Source organism: Pseudopipra pipra, chromosome 21 (assembly GCF_036250125.1).
Source record: "Pseudopipra pipra isolate bDixPip1 chromosome 21, bDixPip1.hap1, whole genome shotgun sequence".
Lineage (NCBI taxonomy): Eukaryota > Metazoa > Chordata > Aves > Passeriformes > Pipridae > Pseudopipra > Pseudopipra pipra.
This window is the reverse complement of record NC_087569.1, coordinates 6,556,502-6,580,145: the sequence shown is the minus strand read 5'-3', so window position 1 is coordinate 6,580,145 and position 23,644 is coordinate 6,556,502. Positions and strand designations below refer to the sequence as shown.

Below are 23,644 nucleotides of genomic sequence, written 5' to 3'. Positions count from 1 at the left end.
GGAAAGGAGGAGCAGAAATAAAAGACTGGTTACCAGAGTGGAAAGATGGATTATCACCACTAACCTACCATTTGTCAATCCAGAACTGTGCTGAAGACTGTAATTTTCTACTCAATGCTTTATAAGCAAGGTCAGAGGGAACAAATACTTCAATAAAAAAATGCAAGACATCAGCAGAAGAACCCAGTCATGATCCTCAGAATCCAAAAGAGAAGGGGTTGTGTTTGCAATTAATGGGCCCAGAATAATGTGCTTCATGTCCATCAATGGAAATGGCATTTGCAGCACTTAAATATCAAGACTTTAGATGACAAACAAGAAATCACGGGGAATAAAGGGCACCAACTGAATACATGAAGAAACAATGCTCTGTGAAGCAAAATAAATAAATAAATTTCAGTTTTGCTACCAGAGACCCACTGCAGCATTGCCTGGATGCTTGGAGCTGTGCAGCAAATGCCAAGCTGTGAGCTGCAGCCAGGGAACACATAATTAATGTGATTAGGAGCACACAGAGCTAGCATGCTCTGCTGACTGAAAAGCCCAGTAGCATAATTACTGTTTTCTGTACTAGCTCTATGTCTGAACAAATCTCAAAGCCTGGTTAGTTTTAGACTGCTGTGTAAACGTCAATAAAAATCCCAGAAGTGCCAGCTCATCAGCATTCTCAGGCACAGAAATGGTGGAAATATCACTGCATTTCCATGCTGTTAACATCAGGCAAGGAAGTCTTCATTCTTCTGTCTAACCTTAGAGTTTGTAATAAGGTAACATCTCCCCCAAGTGAATGCTTATTATGAAAGCTAATTAATTGCTTTCCAGTAATGAGAAGTCTTTGGTGTTCAAAGAAAGCAAAATTCACTACACAGGAATTAAACAGTGTTTATTGAAACAAAGCTCCCCCCATTTAAAGACCTGTTTCTGATTAACATCATTACAAATAAAACCAAAGAAACTGAATATACAAATACACAAAATACGTATAGGCAGGAAATGTGAGCTGAAAAATCAGTCAAAAATCCATAGTATTAATTGAAGAGAAAACTAAAGCAATGCTTTGTAGTTGCCTGGATTTCCCTGGGGGATGGAGAGTCAATGCTTATCTGCCTTCCTCAGAAGAGACAATTTTGATTAATATCAGACCCATCTGACTCAGTCTATTAAACCCTGAAGGAAGGATATTCTTCAGATATAAGAGATATGTCTTTGATTAATAATTCTACCATATTGCCATTCCAAGCATTAACAACTGCATGGCACCTGTGGAAAGTGAAAGCCTTTGAATTCTATGGAAAGGAACTAACGTGTACTAATAGACCTGTTCTCCTTTGTCCATATCTGAAAGCTGGATGACACTCTTCCTCCTACCCTCTGCTGAACAAGTCAAAGTGTCAAGGTTGTCACTACTCCCTTGCAAAGAAGACAAAATGGTTATATAATTCAACTTTACATACACTAAGAAAGCAAAGTTACTTCAGACATTCTGAATGGTTTGTCTCAAGACCCTGGCAAGTGTCTAGAGATTCCCCTTTAGTGCTGTCAGGAGTTTAACAGACCACAACAGTCTACAAAACAGTGGCCATCAGAGTGCACTCAGACCTACCAGGGGCGTATCTCCAGAGAAATGCATCAAATCACTTAGCCCACTAAACTGGACTACCATGGACCAGGTAACTAATGCAAAATTGTCACACACAGGGTGGGAAAAAGTCAACGAAACGTTATCTATTGCGTTTTTCCTGGAAGTTTTAGGTTCAATCAGCCAGCACTGGCCTCCTCACCCCAGCTGAGCATTTCTCCTGATGTTGGCAATCAACCTCTTGCTGTACTCTCTGTAGTTCACGGGTTTGACATCCATTGCTGTGGCCTTAATACGAGATTCATCCTGAGAAAAGAAATTTAGTATGTAAAAGAAGAACACTAAGCACTCCAGGCATTTGGTTCTAAACTCCTTCTGCCCCAGTAACTTACTGCTCTTGGTATCTGGGTTAGCTGGGAGTGCCAACACGACTCCCAGAGCTGGTATGTTGTTTTCATTTGAAACCAGCCACTCTTGATAAACCTGAGAGGGAGCAGCGTGGATCCCTCCTTCACTGCTCAACACTGACAGTATTTGTGTGATGATCCTTGGAAACTTCTATCACTGTGAGCAAGGGAAACCTCTCCCCACAAACATAAGAGGAGGAAGTCACCTCCTATGGAGACAAGTCGAACTACAAAAGCCACATGCTACACTATTTGCCTTTTGGGCAATACTTACATTGTAAGTCTCCAGTTTCACTCGGATCCTGAACTCATACGTGTTGAAGTTTGCATTTTGGAACACTTCTTCAAACGCCTGCTCGTTCTGGGGGAAGGACAAAGACAGGTATCAGCTGCAGGCACTCCAGGCTCCTGTGAGTACCGTGAACTTTGAGAGCAGCTCAGCTTTTGTGGGGGTTGGCAAAACAGTGGAACTACCTGGACCACACAGGCAGAGCTGAGTCTTCCATCACATTTTAGATGCCAAAACCATAACTTAAAACTTTTAAAGAAAAACAATGAAAGCTTTCTAGCTGCCTAAACAAAAATAACACACAATTGCACCCAATCTGCAACCGGGTGTACGGAAACAAAAATATTATAAATCTACACAAGATTCTCTCGTGGTGCTAAACTGGCTAATTCTGATTTTCTGCTGTGATCACAAACACCAATAGAGCTAACTATTTCCCCATTAATTGCCTTATTAGGCATTCTGGTTTTCTGCTTATCCATCAAGGCTGTGTGTATCCTTCACACCCTGACACAGACCTGCTTAAGAGGACGCTCTATAAAAAACGTGGATGCATGTTTTGAACATGCTTTTATAACCATTAGAAGACTCTGTCATATTTATAACATAAGCTGCTTCTAATTACCATATGAACACTAAACATCATCATCATCATCATTTATAACAGACACTTTGTCAAAACAGTAGAAAAGGAGCAGGCAAGTTGTGGAGACTGTGAAAAAAAAAAAGTTTATTTTTGTAAAAATGAGTTGTAAAAACCTTTGCTGACATTCCAAAAAAAACCCTGCAGCCCCACGATGATGCCGACAAGTAATTATTAATGCATTTATCTACCAGATGCACTTGACTTGATCAGTCACTCCAGCAGCAGACAGAGCATCTGATCTGGAACTGAACCCACCCCAGTTCCACTCACATTCCAAGTGTTACATCTGCTGTTTTTCACTGCGTGCAGCACTATTTTATACTACACAGTAAGTCTCCTAAGGTTTAGAAAAGCACAACAAATGAAGGTGAACAGGAGTAGCTGTAGATTGCAGAATTCAGGCATATCCTTCCTGAATATTAAAAACCCTTTTTCTGACCATCCTATGGATTAGAAGATAAGAGAACTCACTTAATAAAGCATTTGGCTTCGCTTTCCAGCTCAGTCACAAACTGTGTGAACCATTAGTGAGCTGAAAATGCCCTCAGCAAAGCAGTCACTGCTACCCCACATTACCTCCTTTGGTAACTAACAAGCACAGTGGAGAAGCAGATGAAAAACCTTGCACATATATCTGTGCTTAGTGTGGTCACTGGCTGTACATGAACTCAAACCATACTGTGAGCAGTGAAAAGACTCCCACCAATTTCACAAGACACTGCATCAGCTCTATCAGAGAAAAACCACTAAGAAAAGCTTACTGCAAATGCATTGAGTACCATTTTTAAAGGCTCATAAAAGTGTCAAATCAAAACCAATTTCTCCTGGAACACAAAGCATTCCCACTCAAGGGCTCACTCCATATTATGTTCCATTTTCTATCCTCAGCCATTTCCATTAGGCAGCTCTTCAAAAGACATTACATGTTTGTACTGGTACATAGGATCTGCTGTCTCTCCTTCCCCACCCAGTTCTCTCCAGCACGAAAAGTGACTAAGAAATTTTGTTTAAACTCTAGCAGAGATTAAGCATGGCTGAAGAAAGAAAATATTGACAAGTTAAGAATGTCTGAAAATGGAAACGCAAAAGTGCAAGCACATCTAATTAGAATTCCCCAGGAAGATATCTTCCTACAGAACAGAGGTCTCTAGCCTTCCTAATAGCACAGAAACTCAGCATTCCAGAACCATAAGCTTTGTACCCCTCACCTTTAATAGCCAGAGTGCAGGAAATTTCCAAAAACCATTCCTGCATGTAAATTACAGGAAAACTAGCACCACTTTGCAGAGGCAGAGGAGGTCTACAACAGTGTCTAAGGCTAACATCCTCAACAACCCCTCCTGATTCATTCCCCTCCCACAGCCAAGCAATGGGTTAACCAACAACTGGGATATCTGTGGAGTCATGGAATCAACCAGCCTTAGCCTGGGAGCACAGCAATGCTCATATGCAATTCAAGAACTTATCATGCATTCCACATCGTCATTTAAAAACACAACAAAGCCATGCACTTTTTATACAGTAGACAAGAAAAAAAAAATCAGAAAAAGATTATTTTGGTTGGAAGAAAGAAAAATGCAGCAGAGAAGCACAGAGTCACAAAGGGAAGATAATACTGCCTGTTAGTGTTTAATGACTTACGACCTTAAAAAACTGCTCTCATCTGTCAAAGAAAGATCAGCATCTCTGCCAACCACCCATTTTACAAGTCATGGTTTTCGTATGACCCACAAAGTTTCTGATGATGTTTGGTGGGGAAAGAAGAGCCTTAGCAGAAGTGGGCTCACACACATTAGTTCGAAAAGCTTCCTGCCTACTTACAAAGATACATACAAAGTGTTCTGGAACTTTTTGGTTTTGTAAACAAATTTTTGGAACACATTAGGGACAATGTTGTCAGCATTCATTGCTGAACCAGGGTTTTTTTGCAGATTCTTCCAATCCAGGTACAATGATAAAACAGCCTGTCTTTTCTGCTGGAGTCAACACGTGTTAAAGTTGCCAGTCCTCTAAAGGCTGTGGCACTATCAAGTGATCAGCTGCCTCTCAAGGTCCAGGTGATGAGGACAGGCTGAGCTCCAGCTTTCAGCAGCCAAAAGAGCTCAGAGGTAGACAGACTGACTGTGGGAGCAAGCTATGGGGGAAACCAGGCAAATCTCTGTTCTCCAGGCAGATGGCCCGTGGAAAATAATCCTGAGGAGAGTAAACAAGTCCCTGCCAAGAACTTCAGACACAGAAGCAATGATTTGTGAACTTGTAAAAGATACTGAAGTGCAACATCTGGAGAACAACCTCAGGCTGAGCTGGCCTGTCACCCAGAGAATAGGCAAATCAAATTCTTGACAAATGAAACAGAAAACCCCTTTCTTTCATATGGCACTTTTTGTTTTAATTAATGCTCTTAATTTCCACAGCAACTGCATGAACATAACCCACTGCCTTTGCCATGTTTGCTATTCATGCACACACAGGTATCAGACCAGGCTCTGATGGATCAGCACTGGTGTTCCACACCAACCTTACATCTTTCTCAGGGTTGCCTTCTAAGTCAGCATTACAAGAATATTTCCTTACCAGAAGGATGAAAGAAAAGCAACAAATTTGAGGACAGCCCAACACAAGATATGTGAAACATAGTTCAATGTCTACACATACAGGAAAAATGTAATAAGATAATTGACCAACCTTTTCCTTCAGTTCTCCCAGGAAAGCTGCACTTTGCCCCAGAATGAATTCTGCTGACTCTTGGAAACAAGTCACCCACTGATACTCGAGACAGTCTGCAATGGTCACCTAAAATACAACAAAAACCAAAAGGTTATTTTGTCCAGTTGCCTATTTCTCAAGGAAGACAGAAGACAGCACAAAAAAAAATTATTTCACAGTTACAGAATGTTTTAAATTTCCAGTAACTACTAGAACCCTACCTGTTGTACTTTCAGTCACTGAGGGTGAAAGGCAGTGAGTTACTACTTTTTTTTAAGCTCCACAGAATGCCACATAACCTAACACAAGTTAATATTGACAGTAGATTGTGTCACAGGAAAAGGTCAATAAGATCACAGTGGTGCACACCAATGGATATTTAGCTGTGTCCTGCTGTCACTGATGAGCTGTGAGCAAGAACAGGTAGCCCAAAACAACAACTACCAAGGGGGACAACAGTAAGTCTGCAAACTGCATTTACTTTGCACATACCTGAGTACTTGAGCATAAACTATGTTATGTTATGAGGAAACCAGCAAAACATTCAAGGACAAGACAGAGCACTAAAGATCAAGTGCCAGCCTCACACGCATGTCCTGGCTGCTTTGACAATTAGGAATGGGGAAATAGGAGACACACTGTTCTGAAGGCCTTGAATGCACCCTCAGTATCCCCTTTATATTCTTTGACAATGGCTCTGCTATGTAAAGTAGTTCCTAGAAGTTATCTAGAAATTATTCAGAAGCAGTTTGTGTTTAGTGAGACTGCAGGGATAGTTCCCTTTTCTCTGCATGCCCACCTGGCACAGCATTTCTAAGAAGCAGACACAACTCTAATTTATAATATGAAGCAGAAAAGGGTTCAATGCTTATGGTGTAAGTGGGCATCACAATAACAATCCTCAAACAACTTTCTGAAGTAGACTCCATTAAAGCATGAGACAGAACAATACCTACCAAAAAAACTGTACTAAATATAGGTAGCAGCTGTAAAAGTGCAATTACTGCTCTCCAGAAATGCCATTTTACTTCAGTTTATCTTCACTACTGAAGAGGCGGAGGCCATCTGTACTCTGCACTGCATAGTACACTTGGAAACCAGAATCAACTGAGCTAGCATCAACTTTTTGGCAAGGAGAGAAGCTTTTAATTGGAGCACTAGGAAAACAAACTGCTAATCAGCTCAATGAAACATCCCCTCACTCAGGTACAGCTTACAAACCACCTAAACACCCTCTAACCCGCAGGCACCGCAGGCGGGCAGACAGCACCAACGCCCCATTCCCAAAAAGATTTCCGCTTGGGCTGCTCGGGGAGCACGGCGAGACACTCCCTCTGCTCCCATCCACGGACTCACCAGGAGCATCATGCGGTACTTGAAGTTGGGGAACTCGCGGTCACACTTCTCGCAACGGTAGAGTCCATTTTGCTGGTCTATCACTTTCTTGTTGCAATCCTGCGAGGGACATGCCTGGTACATGCAGTTCTCCTTGCGCAGATGTACGATTGTGCCCACACAGCTAAAATAATCTGCCTAGGAGGGGTGAGTGTGCAACATTAGCCTCAAAATACTCAATGTTTTCCAATTCTGAATTAACTACAAAAGCAAGGCGCCCATACTTGGATATTTAGGATTAAAAAGCTTAACAGCTATGGATTACTGGGAAACTGTAAATCAACCCCTCTGTTGAAACAATTTTCAGGCTTCCATTATGTTAATAAAGCCCCTACAGCAAGATTATTTTGTGTTTCCATTGCAGGAAACTCCAATTGCTAGGTTTTTCTTTAGATGAAGCATATTTGATTCTCCATTGTGTCTGTTCAAATCTCCACTTTTTCTCAGGATTAAGATTCTGCACTTTCCTACGCTTCTTTTGGGAACCAATACAAAAAACAGAAAGCCTATTGTGTAGTGTTACAGATAAGCATTTGATTAAACTATAGCCTACAGAACAAAATACCCACTCACCACACTAAAATAATCATCATAATGGTTTAAGACCACGGTCAAGTCTTTCAGCAGAAAAACAGAGGTTGCTCAAGAAGCATGTGCAAAAATTTTTCACAGAAAATAGCTGAATGACAAGTAAAGTGGAAGTGTTCAAGGCCAGGTTAGATGGGACCCTCAGCAATCTGATCTAGGGGGTGGCATTCCTGCCCGTGGTGGGGGAAGCTGGAACTAGGTGATATTTAAAGTCCCTTCCGACGCAAACCATTCTATTATTTCCAAAAGGTTTTTTCCATGGATAGAAGCTCTTGTGTATCCCAAATGAATTAGCACTTAAATTTGAAAAAAAAAAACAAAACAAAACAAAAAAAAAGTTAAAAATAAGCCAAGAAGCAGTATAAGCCTGGAGAGGTTTCTGGACTGGAAAGCCTGAGACCTGGGGTTTATTACCAGCTTTTCTATTGACCAAGTGTGCACCCTTGAAAACCACTTCCTCCTAATGCACCTGTTTCTCCTAGAACACTCTGTTTATATGAACATCTTTGGAGTGAAAACATCCCCCCTCCATTTATACAAGGCTTAGAATTCTCTTGCCAACACAGTATCACGTTGCATCAGCAACAAGCTTGAATTTATTCGAAAAACAGTAAAATTATTTAAAAGCATAAATTCCAAGAAAGTAAGCACATATTGCTCAACACCTAGACCACTTCAATAAGCAGACTACCTGCATCAAGTCTAGCTTTTTATTTTATCCCCAGTACACAATGTACTAAGTGGCCATGCTTTACCTTATCTCCTTGTCCCAAGTTCTCAGATTTGGCTTCGAACAAAGTTTTCCAGTTGGTATTTGCTCCAGCTGCTGGCCCACCCCTCACATCAGAGATCGAGGCACATTCCAGCAGCTGCCCCTCAGAGTCAAACCTGGAACCACAGAGATGAACTTCTATTTTTGGACCATACAGACTTATCAAAAGCCTACGTTTATTTTCATGTACTCGATACATGAGGGATTTTTTTATCAATGATTGCAAAGGAAACAATTACAGTAATATGTGTATATTGCAAACAAAAATAGCATTTCAGAATAAGTTAATAGTCTGACTTAATTAGCACTGTATTTTATAAACCCACAAAAGGAGGACAGCTTTGTTCTATATAACTGCAATTTGTTTGCCAGCTAGTGGTCAAACCACGCACTGCACACTTCTTAGAGGCAGGCAGATAACAAGATTTAAGGGCATCAAGATATTTCCATAATTAAAATTAAATTACATGGTACCATTATCTTCGCAGCAGCTTCGAAAGAAAAAGCAAATAGCATTGAAAAGATTATGCTTCCTCTGTTAAAATAAGAAAGCACAGCTCTTCACCAAAAGGTTGTACTGCCATCCCATTGTGATGGGCTTTGTGATTTCAGAAACACACCAATAAGGCTCAAAAATGGAACTTAATTAAAGTGTGACAGTAATAGCAAAGACCCACAATCAATTTTATCTTCAACAAGCCTCTGAAGCATAGGAGAACCACAGCTCAATGACAAATGGAGGATGCCATTTATTTTATCCATGTTTGGGTGATGTAACCAGAACCTAAAAAAACCCAGGATTCACGAATCTGATGCTGTTGGCACTTAATCTTATTCACACACACCACATATCACCATATTTGTAGTTACAGCAGACAATTAAACAACTACCTACAGGAGATGCAACAAACCAAGAAATCACTTTGTTTTCCTGACAATAAAATGTTATTTTGCTGTCTGAAAAATATCTGGTAAGGACTAGACACTGGAAGACGTCAAATAGTGCCTCCATACTAATGGAGTGCGTATCAGATTCCACACAATGGAAAAGCCTGTGGAAAGAAAATATTTTTCTCTCAGATCATGCCTCAGAAAGTGGAGCTGGTCAGGCCTGATTTCATGCTGCCTTCCAAGGCTTTGGGTCAGCATGCACTACTCCAAGTTCGATTTTTCAAGGTCTGTCATGGAATTAAAAGTTTTTTGAATTGAACAACTTAAGAAGGACAGCCTTCCAGGCTCTAAAGGCTTCCAAGCAAGAGAAGTTTCTATAGCCTTGGAAGCCACATCTTCTGCCACCTTTCCTCAGTGCTATACAGACTGCTCAAGTCCAGAGAAAGAGAATAAAACAAATACTCTCCAGTAGGTTGAAATAAATCAACATAAACACACTCATACCATCCTCGGAGTTTAAAAGCCTCTGGGCTATCAGGGTTGATGACAACTGTACTCGAGGACAGGACAGACAGGCTTCTACCACCAAAATCAGAGACTCTGGCTCCTTTGATGGCAATCACAGGTTGTCTGGAGCCATCAAACTGTTCAGCCTGCATGTGTGAAAAAACAGAGAGCATTAGCAGCACGTTACAGTAAAGGTACCGAACTTGTGGTCGTAATTCACAGATCAAAACCATCTCATAGTATCTAAAAGGTAAAATTTTGAATGATGTCATTAGGAATTTAAGCAAAGGCAGCTAACAATTAAAGGTGCAATCCTAACACCCTGTTTCCTGGCAAAGCAGAGAATCCTTAAGGCACACCATTGGTTTGTTTAAAAGGATTGACCCCTCCATTAGCAGTTTTACACCAGAATTTCAGAAAGGGAGAAAGGTTATGGGAATGGAAGCAGGAGAAATTATTTGGTCATATTAGACTCCTCGGGAGATCAAACAACTTGGTCAGCTTGACTGAGCCAATCATGTCCATTCTACTACCACTTAAAGAGAAGAGCAGCTATGCTGACCAAACATTTTTTTTTCAATTTTCCGTTTTCTATTTTTTCTCATAAAGCTGCTTTAATGCTGTTCAGCTGCCATCAGTTTGTTATCTGAGTAGCCTGACACTACCAAAGAATCTCATGGCATGAGTGAAGTTTTGAAAGGTACAGGTTTTCTGGACCCCCACACCATTCAGCAAGCAAAGGGAAGATCATGTGCTTAAAGATTACAAACAAGCTGGAGTTGCAGTAGCATTCACTGTATCCAGGAGATGCAAAAAGAACAGAAAACATATCCCAGCAGTCATGGCAATGACTGTTATAAAGGACATAGTGATTCTAACCCTAACTGTGCCAGCTAAGCCACACATCACTCCCCCTCAATGCTCATTGAGATCTCTATTCTACAAGCAAGGAAACAGATCTAATTTTGTAAAATGCAGACCATGATCCCTGTTGGAAGTTATGCCAGGAACTGAATACCAGTAGTCTCTCCTATAACAACCTGGTTCAACCTCAAGATTTTGTGATACTGAACTTCAAGTTTACTTCATTTATATCAGCAGATGGTTAATGGTGTTTAGGTACCTACAATATCAGTGCACTTGATCATTTAGCCATAAAGCATCACTGTCAAGCTGGCAGGATCACTCCCCTTTTATAGACTGGAACATAAATCCCTAAGTACCTATAACAGCGGAGGAAAACAAACTAGCCTGTTAAAAAGATAAGGAAGCAGTTTACTGCAACTATTCAAACTTTCTCTTCCAAGGCTCTGATGCTTTAAACCCCTAGTCTGAGATACAGCCTCTCGACCCCCTCGTTACGCAGCAATTTATGCAGGGTAGCATGTGTCCCACCCCACAAATAAAAACTCATCTCAAATGAGACAACCATAGCCACTGGGCTTTTCCATAATCAAACTGCAACTCATACCTTTCCTAAACCAGGAGCCCGTTACCTTCAGTAGTTTGGCTTGAGACACAATGTCTGCAGTTGTTCAGAACACATTAGTCAGATCATGTCAGCAGTTTGTCAGAGAAAGGTTAAGAACATCACACCTGAATGCAACCAGACAGTCTTTCACCTTCTCTCGGCCCCTGATCCTTAAAAACCCAGGACTGTGTGAGTGCTGTGCCCATCTCAGATGACAACAGCACTTCCTCACCCTACACAAAGGAACCTTTGCTTAAGAACAGGTAAGAGAGCACATACCTCATTTCCCCACAGCGTAGCTGTCACCAGTTTCCCTGATGTATCCATCAGATGCACGTTCCTCTTTGAAACCTCCCTATTGTTAGCTTTCACTGTAATTTTAGTGACATCTTCATAGCTCTTACAAATTCCAATTACATCTGAAAAAACAGTTACAATTTACTTAGAGTTACTCAAGGGTCACAACTGGGGAATACAAGATCACAAGAGAAGAATTCGAACCTACTGTCAGATTTTTACCTTGTATCCTAGCTCCCTATTCAAATGAAATCTGATATGGAAATTAAGTATTATGGTAGAAATGCTCCACTACAGAACTCTTCAGTGCTTTAATTTTGTTGACGCATTCATTAAGATATTCATGAATGCAAAGCCTCACCACATTAGAGAGATCAAGGCATTGTACTATCTTTTCCCATCACATTCTGTCAAAGGACTTCAGTCCTGATCATGTAACACACACTTGCTGTTAAATCACAAGCAAGGGCTTTCAAAGTGACTGTAACACAATGAAGCAACTGGCTGATGCCTTCACGTAGCCCCACAACCTTAAGCAATGTGAACAAGTCTGCATGTCTGGGTAGTAAGAGCTAATACAAACCCCTCTGCACTCCCTAAAAACACACCATTTTTAGTATTACAAATCTACCTTTAAAATTCTCAGCTGAATGTCTCTGAATCACAGGCATCTTGTGCCTCTGAAACCTGAGAACCCTCACCCCCACCCAAGCCTCTGATTTTTCCGGAGTACTCTGCCCAACAAATTACAGAAAAACAAGCCTCCAATACTTCACAAAGCAAGCCAAAACAGTCATGCAACTTGGACTTGGATGCAATGAATTATGCCAAAATCACTACAGAGATAATTAGATAGTGAAAGAAAGCAAGACCACAGAAGGTATGAAATGCACACGTGCTGAGCAAGGACATTTTTCTTTCAGCCCTTTTCTGTGGAAAACAATGATCATAGTACAATAAACAAGTATCATTTGCTGCCTTTAGTTTGAAGCAGAAGTTTGAAGAAAAATCATTGTTAGAGAACAGGGCAAAGACATCTAAAGAGGAAAACTGTCTGAGACATTTTTAATGGCAACCATCACTGGACAACTTCAACTAAGAGATGACAACACTCAAAACACCATGTGCTCACTACCTGCCCAGTATTCAGGACACAAATATAAAACTTCAAAGCTTTAGAGTTTGCCATTTTGCTACTTAGACTGACCAACAATCGAGTCTTTGGGCGTGTTCTCCAAGTCAGAGATGGATACAAAATCAAACTGAACAGATGGAAGATGCTGGGCATCATCACAGGGCACAACTGAAGTCTCATTAGTGAATGTGATCTCATAGTCATTCTTAACAGCTGTATATTGCTTGTTAGCAGTCTTCAAATTGCCTTTGGTAAAATAATATACCTACAGGAGAAAGCAATGAAACAGAGGATATTATCGGTAGTCAGAGAAATAGACTGTTCACCTTTAAAAATCCTTGCTATGCTGAAGTTCCTCTTTTCTAGCTCCTGTCAGTCTAAGAAAGCACAAAGATACCATACCTTGTTCAATTCAATGAGTGGAAAGAACTTGTCTGCTTGATCGTTGAATGCAGTAGCTCTAATCTCGCCCTGCAGGAAAACAGGAGAGCTGGTCAGGACTGAAATTTGGCATGAAAAAAGATAAAAAAAAAATAAATCTTTGCAATGTTAAGTGGCATCAGCTCTGCAAGACAGAGTGGGGTCTGCCAGGCTTGCTCCAGGCATGTGAGAAACAAACATTCTCTTCACATTTGTAGTTATAGCTAAAATGACATATTCTACACCTGACAATCAAATCTCATATTCAAGTCTCATTAGTATATCTACTGCTTCAGAATAAAAGGCATAAGAACTACATCTATCACATATACACCTCTGAAAATGCCAGTAAAGCTGGCATTGATAAAATAAATTCAAATAGACCCCACTGCTCCACAAGTTAGCAGGCAGTGTATTGTGATGGCTCCCACTCAGACATACTGTCTTTACGTAAGAATTAATAACAATTAAACACTCACTGGATATAAATACTGGGGGTTTTTTTAAAAAATTGAATACAGACAGTATGCAGAGAAAACAAATGCCTGGTGACAACACGTTACTTTATTAACCTCACATTTTATACTCAATATAATCTAGCAGAATCTTGTTTGTTTTCACAACAGAAGGCTGTAATTTGATAAGAGGTTTGACAAACTGCAAGTTTAGTTAGATTAACCAGATACCATTCCCCAAACAAACCACAGAGGAAATTTCTTAGTGTTGCAATAATTTGTACTCTTGATTTCCTCATGAAAATTGAAAGCTTGTAACTTGGAGGCAATGCTCCTCTCACTCCCTGTTTTTGTAAGGTGTAGCTCAGCAAGGATGAAACGTCACTCCCAATCTACAGGAAACTACCACGACACTCAGTATTAGGTTGTCAGTTTGCATAAACAACTATATTTTGAAGCTGCAAAAATCCAGTCACACGCTATAGACTTTGATGAAAAATAATCAGTAATGCTGCACATTTAAGACTCCATTCTGGATAAAAACTGGCACGTTGATGCGCAACTTAATGAATGCAGGGATACAAGTTTCGGTCGTAATAAAAAAAAAATCATTTCCTATAATGCACTTTATTTCCCCTATTCTGTCTTTATGAAGGGTTCATCAGCATCTGGCACACGTTATCTTTGTCTTAACATATGACACTTACGCTTTCATCAACCAGCTCTATGGAAAAGAGCTTTCCTTCACCACGGGAGTTGCTCCACGTGCGGATCTGGCCTTTCTGGGTGACACGAGCACAAATGGTCCACCTGAAATCATGCAAGAAATCACTATTCTGTGTCTCTTTTTTTTTTTTTTTTTTTTTTTTTTTGAGATTGCACTGACAAACCCTTGGAACCAGAATGTCACCATCTAAAAGTCAGAATTCTTCCCACTGCACCTCAGCAACTCTACCTGTTTTTCCGCTGCTTTCTGTTTTAATGGCCTAGACCATTAAAGGCAGAATGTTGTAGAGAAGGCAACAAAGCAGCCATAAAGTATGATAATAATAGTGAACAATCCTTCTGCATAGAAGCAGGCCTCAAATCTTTTACTCTTCTAGGGTACATTTCTCACACAGCAGTTTGCCTGTTCTGAAAAGCCACACTAGAACTCAAGAGCTCAATTATAGGATTCGCATTTAACTTGGGTAATCAAATCAGTTTGCATAACTTAAAAATGTCATTCACTAAATAATTACATCCTCATGCTTTTCAACAGCACAGTAGCCAAAGTGAATAGCTTACTGAGCTGTTTTGTCATTAATTTACCCAAAAGAAGGCTGCTTTAGGGAAAAAAACAGAGAAGTCAATCGATTTTCAACTAAAATATTAAAAACCTATCAAGCTCAGCAGGGCTGCTGCACCAAGACAATGCCAAGGCAAATCTCAGATCGTTGGGAGTGTTGATGCAATTTAAAAAGATAAAAAAAAAAAAAAATCAAAAAGCCACCCTCCCCCCCAACAAAACAAAAGCCCAAACAAGAAACAAAAAACCAACCTAAAACAAAACCCATCAGCTGTTTCTATGAAGGTTTTTTTTTCATTTCTCTGGGTGGTTTTGTGGCTATTGTTGGGTTTGTTTGTTTGAACTTCAACCAATAAAGTCAAAAGAACTCAGTGAATAATTTGACAGAGATTCACACACAGAAAAGCAAAAAGAAGCTATTGTTCCCTCATGCCTGTGACATGAGTAATGCCTGGCAAACCAGGAGAACTCACTTGGATTGGTATGGATTCAAGCTGGCAATCGGCACCACTTTGGCCTGGGACCCTCCTGGTGTCTTCACTGCACTGGGAGCACTTGCTTTTCCAAACTGGTTGGAGGGAGCGTGGTACTTGGGAGCAGCAGGACCTTCCAAAAACCACAAAAAAGCCAAAGGAATTTCAGTCTTGCACACAAAAGCTGGGCTAAAACCAACTCACGGTGCAAGGTCAGGCAGAACTTCTCCCACCATGCTGTGGGGAGCCACACAGACGGTGAAGTTCCACTGAACACTCTGCTCCTGGTCACAAGTATTTTTTAGGCTGCAAAATGCTGCAGAGGAGACACTCTCAGGCCTTTAGAGCACTTGCACTGGAAGTGGAGATGTGTCCAGTCAACCACTTAAACACAGTTTAAGTGGGAAGCAACTATTTAGCAATAAATTCTCAAGTATTTAGCAATAAACAGAATCACAGAATGGTTTGGCTTGGAAGGGACCTTAAAAATCATCTCATTCCAACCCCCTGCCATGGGCAGGGACACCTTCCCATTTTCAACCTGGCTTTGAAAACTTCCAGGGATGGGGATGGTACATTGAATTTTAGACCTACACCACTTGGAGGAATAACTAAGCAACGGTACCCCATAATCACAGAGTTTTCTGACATAAAGTGATACTGCTAGTTCCAAACTCAATCTTGTCAATGTATAAGCACAAAACTCTTATAATCAGCTCTAAGTGAGGAAGGGGAAGCTTGTTTTCTGCTGCAAGTTTCTAAGCAAATGTCAAAATTTTACTATTTAAAAATACTTCTTAAACGGACGGGTAAAGAGTACAGACAAGTTAAAGCAGCACCAAGAGTTAGGATTGACAACTTTTTAGCTCAAAAAAAAAAAGAAAACTGTCTACAGACTGACATTTAAATTGACTGCCTCTTTCAGCATCTCACTGAAATCTTGATCAAAAAAAGCCACGCTTCTAGATGTACTATCAAGTAATTTCAGTCCTGCACCACCTAAGCTGTTTGGCCTCAATATCTCAGCATCAACAGCACACTTGTTGGCCAGCTACAAACTGCAGCCCAATTTAGTGACCACAGGATGAAGCAGTGTAAACTGAATAAAGTTGTTTCCTTTTATTCTTTTCCCTTAGGGATGAAGAGGGAAGGGAGACAAATTTTTTCCCTTTTAAATCCAGGTGTACAGTAACCCCTTGAGATAATTTACCTTGTCAAGCACGGGTTACTCTTAATGGAGCGTTTCTTGTGCAACACCATTATTGGAAGGATTCCATTTAAATTCAAGCTGTAGTTTCTCACTGCACAAATGGAAACCAGAATTCCTGCCCAGGATTACTCTTACCTGCTGCTGACAAATTGCCATTTTGTTGCTGGGGTTTGCTGGGTGCTGGGTTTGCTGCTGGAGCTGCAGGACGTTGCTGCCCTTGCCCTGGTAATCAAATGAAAAAAGACCATAGCGTAGGGAGCACAGTAATTAAAAATACCCTTCAGCCTTTTAGGAAATAAGACTTGCAAGAAAAACAATAAAATTTAAAACACAGAGAATATGCTAAAATTCAGGTGTTATAAGACACAGCAGTAGCAAGCTATCTGTTGAACATTACCATGGAGGAATTTCAGTCAGATCTTTTTCCTCAAGCAACTGCTTCCTACTTGGAAAGAATTCAGGGCTGATGGTGATTTAAAAGGACATCCTTGAAGTAATCTTGACAACTTTTCAGTGTTTATCGGCTGCTATTGCTCTGACAGGTAGTTTCTGCTACTACCTAGCAGCTAAGATAAAAACTGTAGAGAATTCTGCCTTAAAACTCAGGAAAGGCCAAAAATCCACGGGGTAAAGTCAAGCCTGAAGTTAACACAACACAAAGAAAACACCTGCTCTATTTTATTTCCGAAATATGGAGATATTTAACATGGGGGTGATGTTATCACTTCAGCATTCACCAGGGCCCCTCTTGGTACACAGCAGTACATTGCTTAGGGATCAAAGTGATGCCATAGTAAGTCTGCATCATCCATTTTTTTTAGATTCCAGGGCTTTTACTTGCCTTAAATTGATGATAAATTACAAGAGAAAGAGCAGACGGCCATATCTAGAGAAAATTACATTAAAAAACTAATGTACCATTCAAAAAATTGAATTCCTTTACAGAATAATTTGCTTCTAGATGAGAAAATATCCAACACTTTTGTCCCTTTGGACACAACTAATTCTTAAGCCATTGGTTTGCAAGAAGATTTAGGCCTGAGCAGGCAAAGCTTCCCTGATTTGGGATGTGAGGAGGAAGATGGTCAGGCAAAGTGGAAAAGAAGGTCAGACCAAGCCTATAAACATGACGAGGAACAAAAGCGGAGAATCCCACGACAGAAGGATGGCACAAAACTACGGCAAAGGAGCAGAAGCAACACAAGGAGACCCTGATGTGGCGTTGCCTGATGTGGCACAGCCTACAGAGGTAACCCTCTGGTTATTTTTAACTCAAAAACAAGGTCCTTGCACAAAAACCAATCTGCTCCTCTAACTTGCCGCAGTAGAGTCACATCGGTGAACTGGTGACAGAAGTCTCCCTGGCAACAGCATGACGTCAAACAGCAAAATGTGTATTTACTGCAGGTTCCACTAGATGGAGGAGCCAGGTCTCACCCTCACTCAGTGGCCTCAGGTGCTCAGGGGGTCAGCACTCAACAGCCAAATTCGTTTTTTGCAAGAGAAGGCAGAAAAAAACCCAACAAAACACATTAAGAGAAAATTATGTTTGGTCAGGGAAAGAATATTCAGGAAGAACAGGAATGTGCATATGAAACAGCGAGAGGCTTCCTTGCTACTTTTGTTCCAAATATGTTTTTTTTCTGTAGGAATTTGTAATTTAAAAAAAAAAAAAAACACCAGAAACCAAAGGCCACCACATACATTAGAACACTTGGGTGTTATGAAACACAAATTCGCATTTTAATGGCTGCCTACCCACAGCAGAGTGTTTCTCAACAGAGTAAGAATAAATTCACACATCTGTGCATGTGTTCAAATACAGAAGCAGCAGAAATATCTCTCCAATTTTCTCGCTTGTAGAGCCTAGGGACTCCTAAACTGTGATTTTTGGTGGCTGGTGGCCTACAGATCACTTAAAGTGCTCACAAAACCGACGAGACTGCCTGGTTTTCGCTGTTAGTTTTTATTAGCAGGAGGTGAAAAAACCACTTGAAATAGCTGATCACATTTCTGCTGTATACAGTGGGTTAGGCAAACCCAAGACCTTTTTAGCTGAAGCTGCCCCACAGCCCAATCAAATGTAATAACCACGTAACAGGAGTCCTCTGCTTCCAATAACTTGCTACCAGGAGGTTCTGCCACAGTGCCATGACCTGCCCCAGCACTGAGCAGCAGCACAGCAGGGAGGGGAGAGAAAGGATGAAAATGGACTTTGAAAGAACTCATACCTAATCACAGTGGTGGGTAGGACAAGAATAAAGAGTTTAAGTGAATGTAGAAGTATATAAACATTTCAACATTGAAAGATTAATGACAGAAGTTAAACATAAGTAGCAAGTAATTGTCATAGGGAAAAGAAAGTCCAGCACTGGAGTAACTTGAATGAGATTAATGACAGTAATAACACAACCATCTAGTTTTCAACAAGAACTAAACTGCTCAGTCTTAATTTTCAATACTATTATGAAATGCTGCCTGAAAAGTTTTTATGATTTGTAATAAGAAGATTGTGTCTCCAGCTTCCTTGTTAGGCAGATTAACCACCTACTGCTCCTGCGTAAAGTGGCCAAAAGCCAGCTTCTCACCCCCCCTGGGTCCCAGTGTGCTATTACAGTCTGGGAAAGAATATTCCTTAATCCTAGGTCTGGCAATTTGAGATCTGTATTTCAAGCAAAACCAAAAGAAGGACTAAAGATCCGTTTTTTAAATACCTGAACTTTTTTTTTTTTAATGGAAACCACAAAGTACATTTAAGATGCTCGTTCTGAGTTAGCTGAGTGTTCCTCAGAAACACAATTTTCTTAATATATACAGGAACTTAAAGGATCTCCAACTTGAAATACACCTCTGCCATTGTATCAAGGCCTTCATGACAAATCTGGCAGCCTGCAGAGCAGCAAGGCTGGGTTAAGTAGACTTTATATATAAACTATTACCATCTTCTGTAATAGAATCCTTATTTAGTACCAAATAAAAGGTTATGACGTCTGCAGAATAACATCAGTACTAAAATGAAATACGCATCAAATCAATTTTGGCATCTCTTAACTATCTAGTGCAAACCCACACTTACTATGACCACAGACCTGTGTCATCTCCAAAAGCTTTTAGATTTGAAATCTTCACTGCCGAGTACTTTTGTGAGCCCAAATGAAGAACACAACTTTGATCAGAGTAATGGTAATTTTACCAGAATTTATAGTCTTAAAGGTATATTTTCAGCTCAGTTCTGTCAGATACCACATTCTCAGTCGTTTCTAAGCAACAATATAACGGAAAAACACTATAGTTCACAAGCTCTTGTATCACACAGGCAGGGAAACGGGAGAAAGGCACAAAACAGTCTGCTCAGTAGCTATTCTGAAAATCTTGGTCTCTACAGCAACTGTGGGATTAAACCATAAAATCTGAGATGTCAACACATTTTTTAAACAGCAATTAGCTAAGTAACTATCAAAGGAACAAAGGATTCTTTAGGCTCATTTAACAAACGCCCCTCTAATTCCCTTGGAAAAAGAAAAGTTAATGAAGAAAGATGTCTTTGCCTTTGCAACAATGCCTAATTCCTACTTCGATTAGTAAAGCAGATTTTTAACCAGATCAGCAGTGTACCTACCACCACTGTTTGACCAAAATATCCTACAGAAAACTCTTGCCAGCAATATGTGGTACCTTAGTAATAAAAACATATTAATTCGTTTCTACTAGGAAAAAAAAAAATTCTTCAAGAGCTATTTGCAATTAAATTTCAGCCATTATCTGTATATACATCACTGACAGAGCTGTTCAAGTATTTTCTTCATGTGCTTATTATTCTCCCTCTTTTTTAAAGTTCAAAACTGGAAGAACAGAACAGACCTTTGAACGTATCTCAGGAGGAAAAAGAGTGTTTTAATTTGAAAAATGTTTGCATGAGAAGCGTAAGCTCAGCACATGAAAAATGAAGAACACAGTTGCTTATGCGAAATAACGAAACTAAATAGATTAATGGCAGGTCAGATTAAGGTCCACCCAGTGCATCATCCTTTTTGGGATGGCAGGCTAGGAATGGGTGCTTAGGGAAGTCCGTGCTGGTCGTGTTTTCATACCAGTCTCTCATCTACGTACTTGGAGCAATTTAAGTTTTAGTGCTTCCTGTACCTAACATGCATGCAGAGGATGTATTGTTATGTTTAACAGCCTTTAATGGATTTCTCTCTCAAGTCTAATTGCTTTTTGAAACTGTGCCAATTTCTGGCACCCACCTCAACAAGCTCCATGATTTAACTGTGCAGTTTGGGGGTGCGGTGCAGCCTTTGTTTTAAAACCACTGCCTGACAATATGAGAACTAAAGAGCATCAAATGAATGTAGAAAAGAGAGAGAGAGAGAGATTCATCACTCTTTATTCATCCCCTCCACGCCATCTTATACTTTTATAGATCATTATTCCATCTTCCTCCTGCTGCTTTCTTTCCAGACAGAAGAAATTATCATCTATTTGATCACTCATTATGAGGAGACATAAAATAGCTTCCGCTTACTTACTGGAACTCGAGGTAGAGACCACTAACATATAATAAAAGCTTGTCAGTGTTGTAAGGTATTGATACTCCCAACACCATGGGGAGACTGAAGCTTCAGCCACAGTGTAGAGTTTATTAAAATACGAACGAACCCCATTTTGTGTTACACAAATAGAAAGGATTTTCAAGGTCTGGACATCACTGTTCCAGGCATAAGAAAACTGACCAACTGCCAACTTAAAACTGCTTTTTTAAAGTGAAAGAAACAAGACAGCTAGGAAGGTATTTGCTTACTGACACTCACCTTCATTGTACGGCTGTGGATTCCCAATATGCCCACCAACCTCATCAGCAGTATGCAGAACATTTAAATCCATCAGTATAACCACTCTCCTACAAGACAGAACAAACAGCAATTAAGGCTTTCACCCCCTCTGCAAGTCCGTCAGACTCCTCTGCAGCAGGTAAGAGAACCAAACATTAGAGGCTGATTCCTTGCATGAAGGATCTGGAAGAGAAAAGCTCTCCAATGTCAACTTAGCACTCTCTTTCGAGGGACAAGTAGGCTTGAAGCAGTATCACAATGCATCAAGGACAGATGATGACAGGTATAAAAATAGCTTGAAACAACATTGTGTTTTGAAAGTATCAAAACCATAGCAGGTTTTACAAGAGAAAATACATTCCCTGCCTCAATAGTTGTTGTGTTCTTCCCACAAAAAGTGCTGAATAAAAAGAATACAAACTTTGGTTCATATCCTGCTAGACACATACACAGTTTTTCTGTATTAACTTCACCTGGATCCCTTCTCATTTTGCAGTATCCTATCCCCTCAAAAAATTTGAGGAAATCGGAGAGGAGAAAAATTAATAAAAGACTAGATTCCACAACACCTAAGTAACAAGATACCTTCGCTGTTTCTTTTCCACAGCAGATAATTTTAAGTGAATATTAATGAACTGTACTTAAAGATTTAATACAGATACCTTCCATCTTTCAGGCTGTTGACAATGAATCTGTTAACCTGGCAAACACACCGGGCTGACAAGCGCTCCTCTTCCACCAGGGGGTTCAGCTGTGTTGCCAACATGAAGGCTGCAGGAACAGAGGGAAAACATTCAAACAACTTCCACATGCCAGCCCTAAAAGAGGCTGCCATGGCTGGATACAACTTTTCCAGCCAGTCAAGTATTCCCCCTGGATCTACAATGTGCTCAGTTTGTTAAGACATAGGAAACAGTGCAACTGCTAACAAGTCACCAAAACTGAGCATAAATTACACTGTATTTATTCCCCACACTTCACAGTGCAGTGGTAGCTGGAATGATTATACATCAAAGAAGGGAGAAAAAGATTAAGCTAAATTACTTTAAATCTACTGTTACATATGTAGGTTTCTATATTTTCATTATACCCTCTGGCAAGTTAATTGCTTAAAGCTCACAAAGAAAGTTCCAGAAGACAAAGATTTCACCTAAATGATAACATGCAGTTGCACACCTAAGAATCTGTGGCCCAGTATAAGCCACATTCTCCTTCAATATTCATTCTATCACGTTGCACCCAATCACTAGACTGGAAACTTTATTACCATCAGCATCTCCACACTTAAAAAACCTCACTGCAGCTTGTCATACTCACAGGACAGTGTGTTAACTCCATCACTCATCAGCACCCTGTAACGTGGGGGCCCAGTTCCTGTAGCAATAGCCCGTGTATTCTGGGGGGGGGGGGGGGGGGGGGGAAGAAAACAAATTACTTTTTGTCATTTTCTCAGAAACTTTTCAAAACTAGAAAGTGACACAGTCAGCAAATGGACTTATCTATTCAGCTCCTTTTTCTGAGCACTAATATCAACATAGCCCAAGTAATATAAAACTAAATTAGAAGAATTAAAGGGACGACAGCCTGGCTCGGCTCCTCTGCAGAGGGAGTTTGGCTGCACCCAGGAGCCCGCGGGAAGCACATGCAGACACGGAGGGACTGGCACAGAAGGGGAGGGACAGCACTCACGATGACTTGCAGCACGGGCTTGGAGACGTTCTCCCCCTGCATTATGGCCTGCAGAATGAAAGGAAACGAAATGTAAGAGACCCTCAGAGAGGTGCCACCACCCCCCTCGGAAACGCCCCGAGACCCGCAGCTACAGAACTTCAGAATCCATGCGGCTGGAAAAGACCTCAGACCATCGAGTCCAACCTATGACGGGTTGTACCCACGGGAACTGCGGTGGAAGGGCCTGAGGGATGCGGGCATGGCTGTCACCGCTGAATTCGACCGGCCCCCCCGCCACCCGTCTCCCGGGACAGGGCCTGGTTCTCCCCCCAGGACCGGGCCGGGCACGGTGCTCAGGCCCAGCATCACCTCCCACCCCCTGCCAGGACCAAGCCCACCGCAGCACAGCCCGAGCCCCCTCACCGCGATGGCCCCCTCGCTCAGCCGCACGCTCATGGTGCCGCGTCCACCGCCAGAGCCCAATCCTCCCGCCGCTGCCGCCAAATCCTCCCGCCGCCGCGCCCCCTTCTTCCGGCGCGTCCTTGCGTCACGCGGCGCGTCACCAGCAGCTCAGAGCTTCTATTGGCTGTCGGGACTGTACGGCGGAAGTAT

The 23,644-nt window shown here is 41.0% G+C and overlaps 1 protein-coding gene across 1 annotated transcript; it reads right to left on the bottom strand.

Annotated features, from left to right (window-relative positions):
* Positions 1–862: 862 nt before the first annotated feature.
* On the bottom strand, positions 863–23,576 carry RPA1 (replication protein A1). Its single transcript, XM_064677411.1, has 17 exons — positions 23,456–23,576; positions 23,051–23,098; positions 22,679–22,757; positions 22,024–22,132; positions 21,341–21,429; positions 16,665–16,751; positions 15,320–15,452; positions 14,266–14,368; positions 13,086–13,154; positions 12,756–12,948; positions 11,531–11,670; positions 9,778–9,926; positions 8,366–8,498; positions 6,984–7,160; positions 5,607–5,714; positions 2,261–2,347; positions 863–1,885 (listed from the first exon to the last, which is right to left on the bottom strand). Exons 1-17 carry the CDS (start codon positions 23,486–23,488, stop codon positions 1,778–1,780), a joined length of 1,845 nt encoding a protein of 614 aa, XP_064533481.1. The 5' UTR covers positions 23,489–23,576; the 3' UTR covers positions 863–1,777.
* Positions 23,577–23,644: the final 68 nt, after the last annotated feature.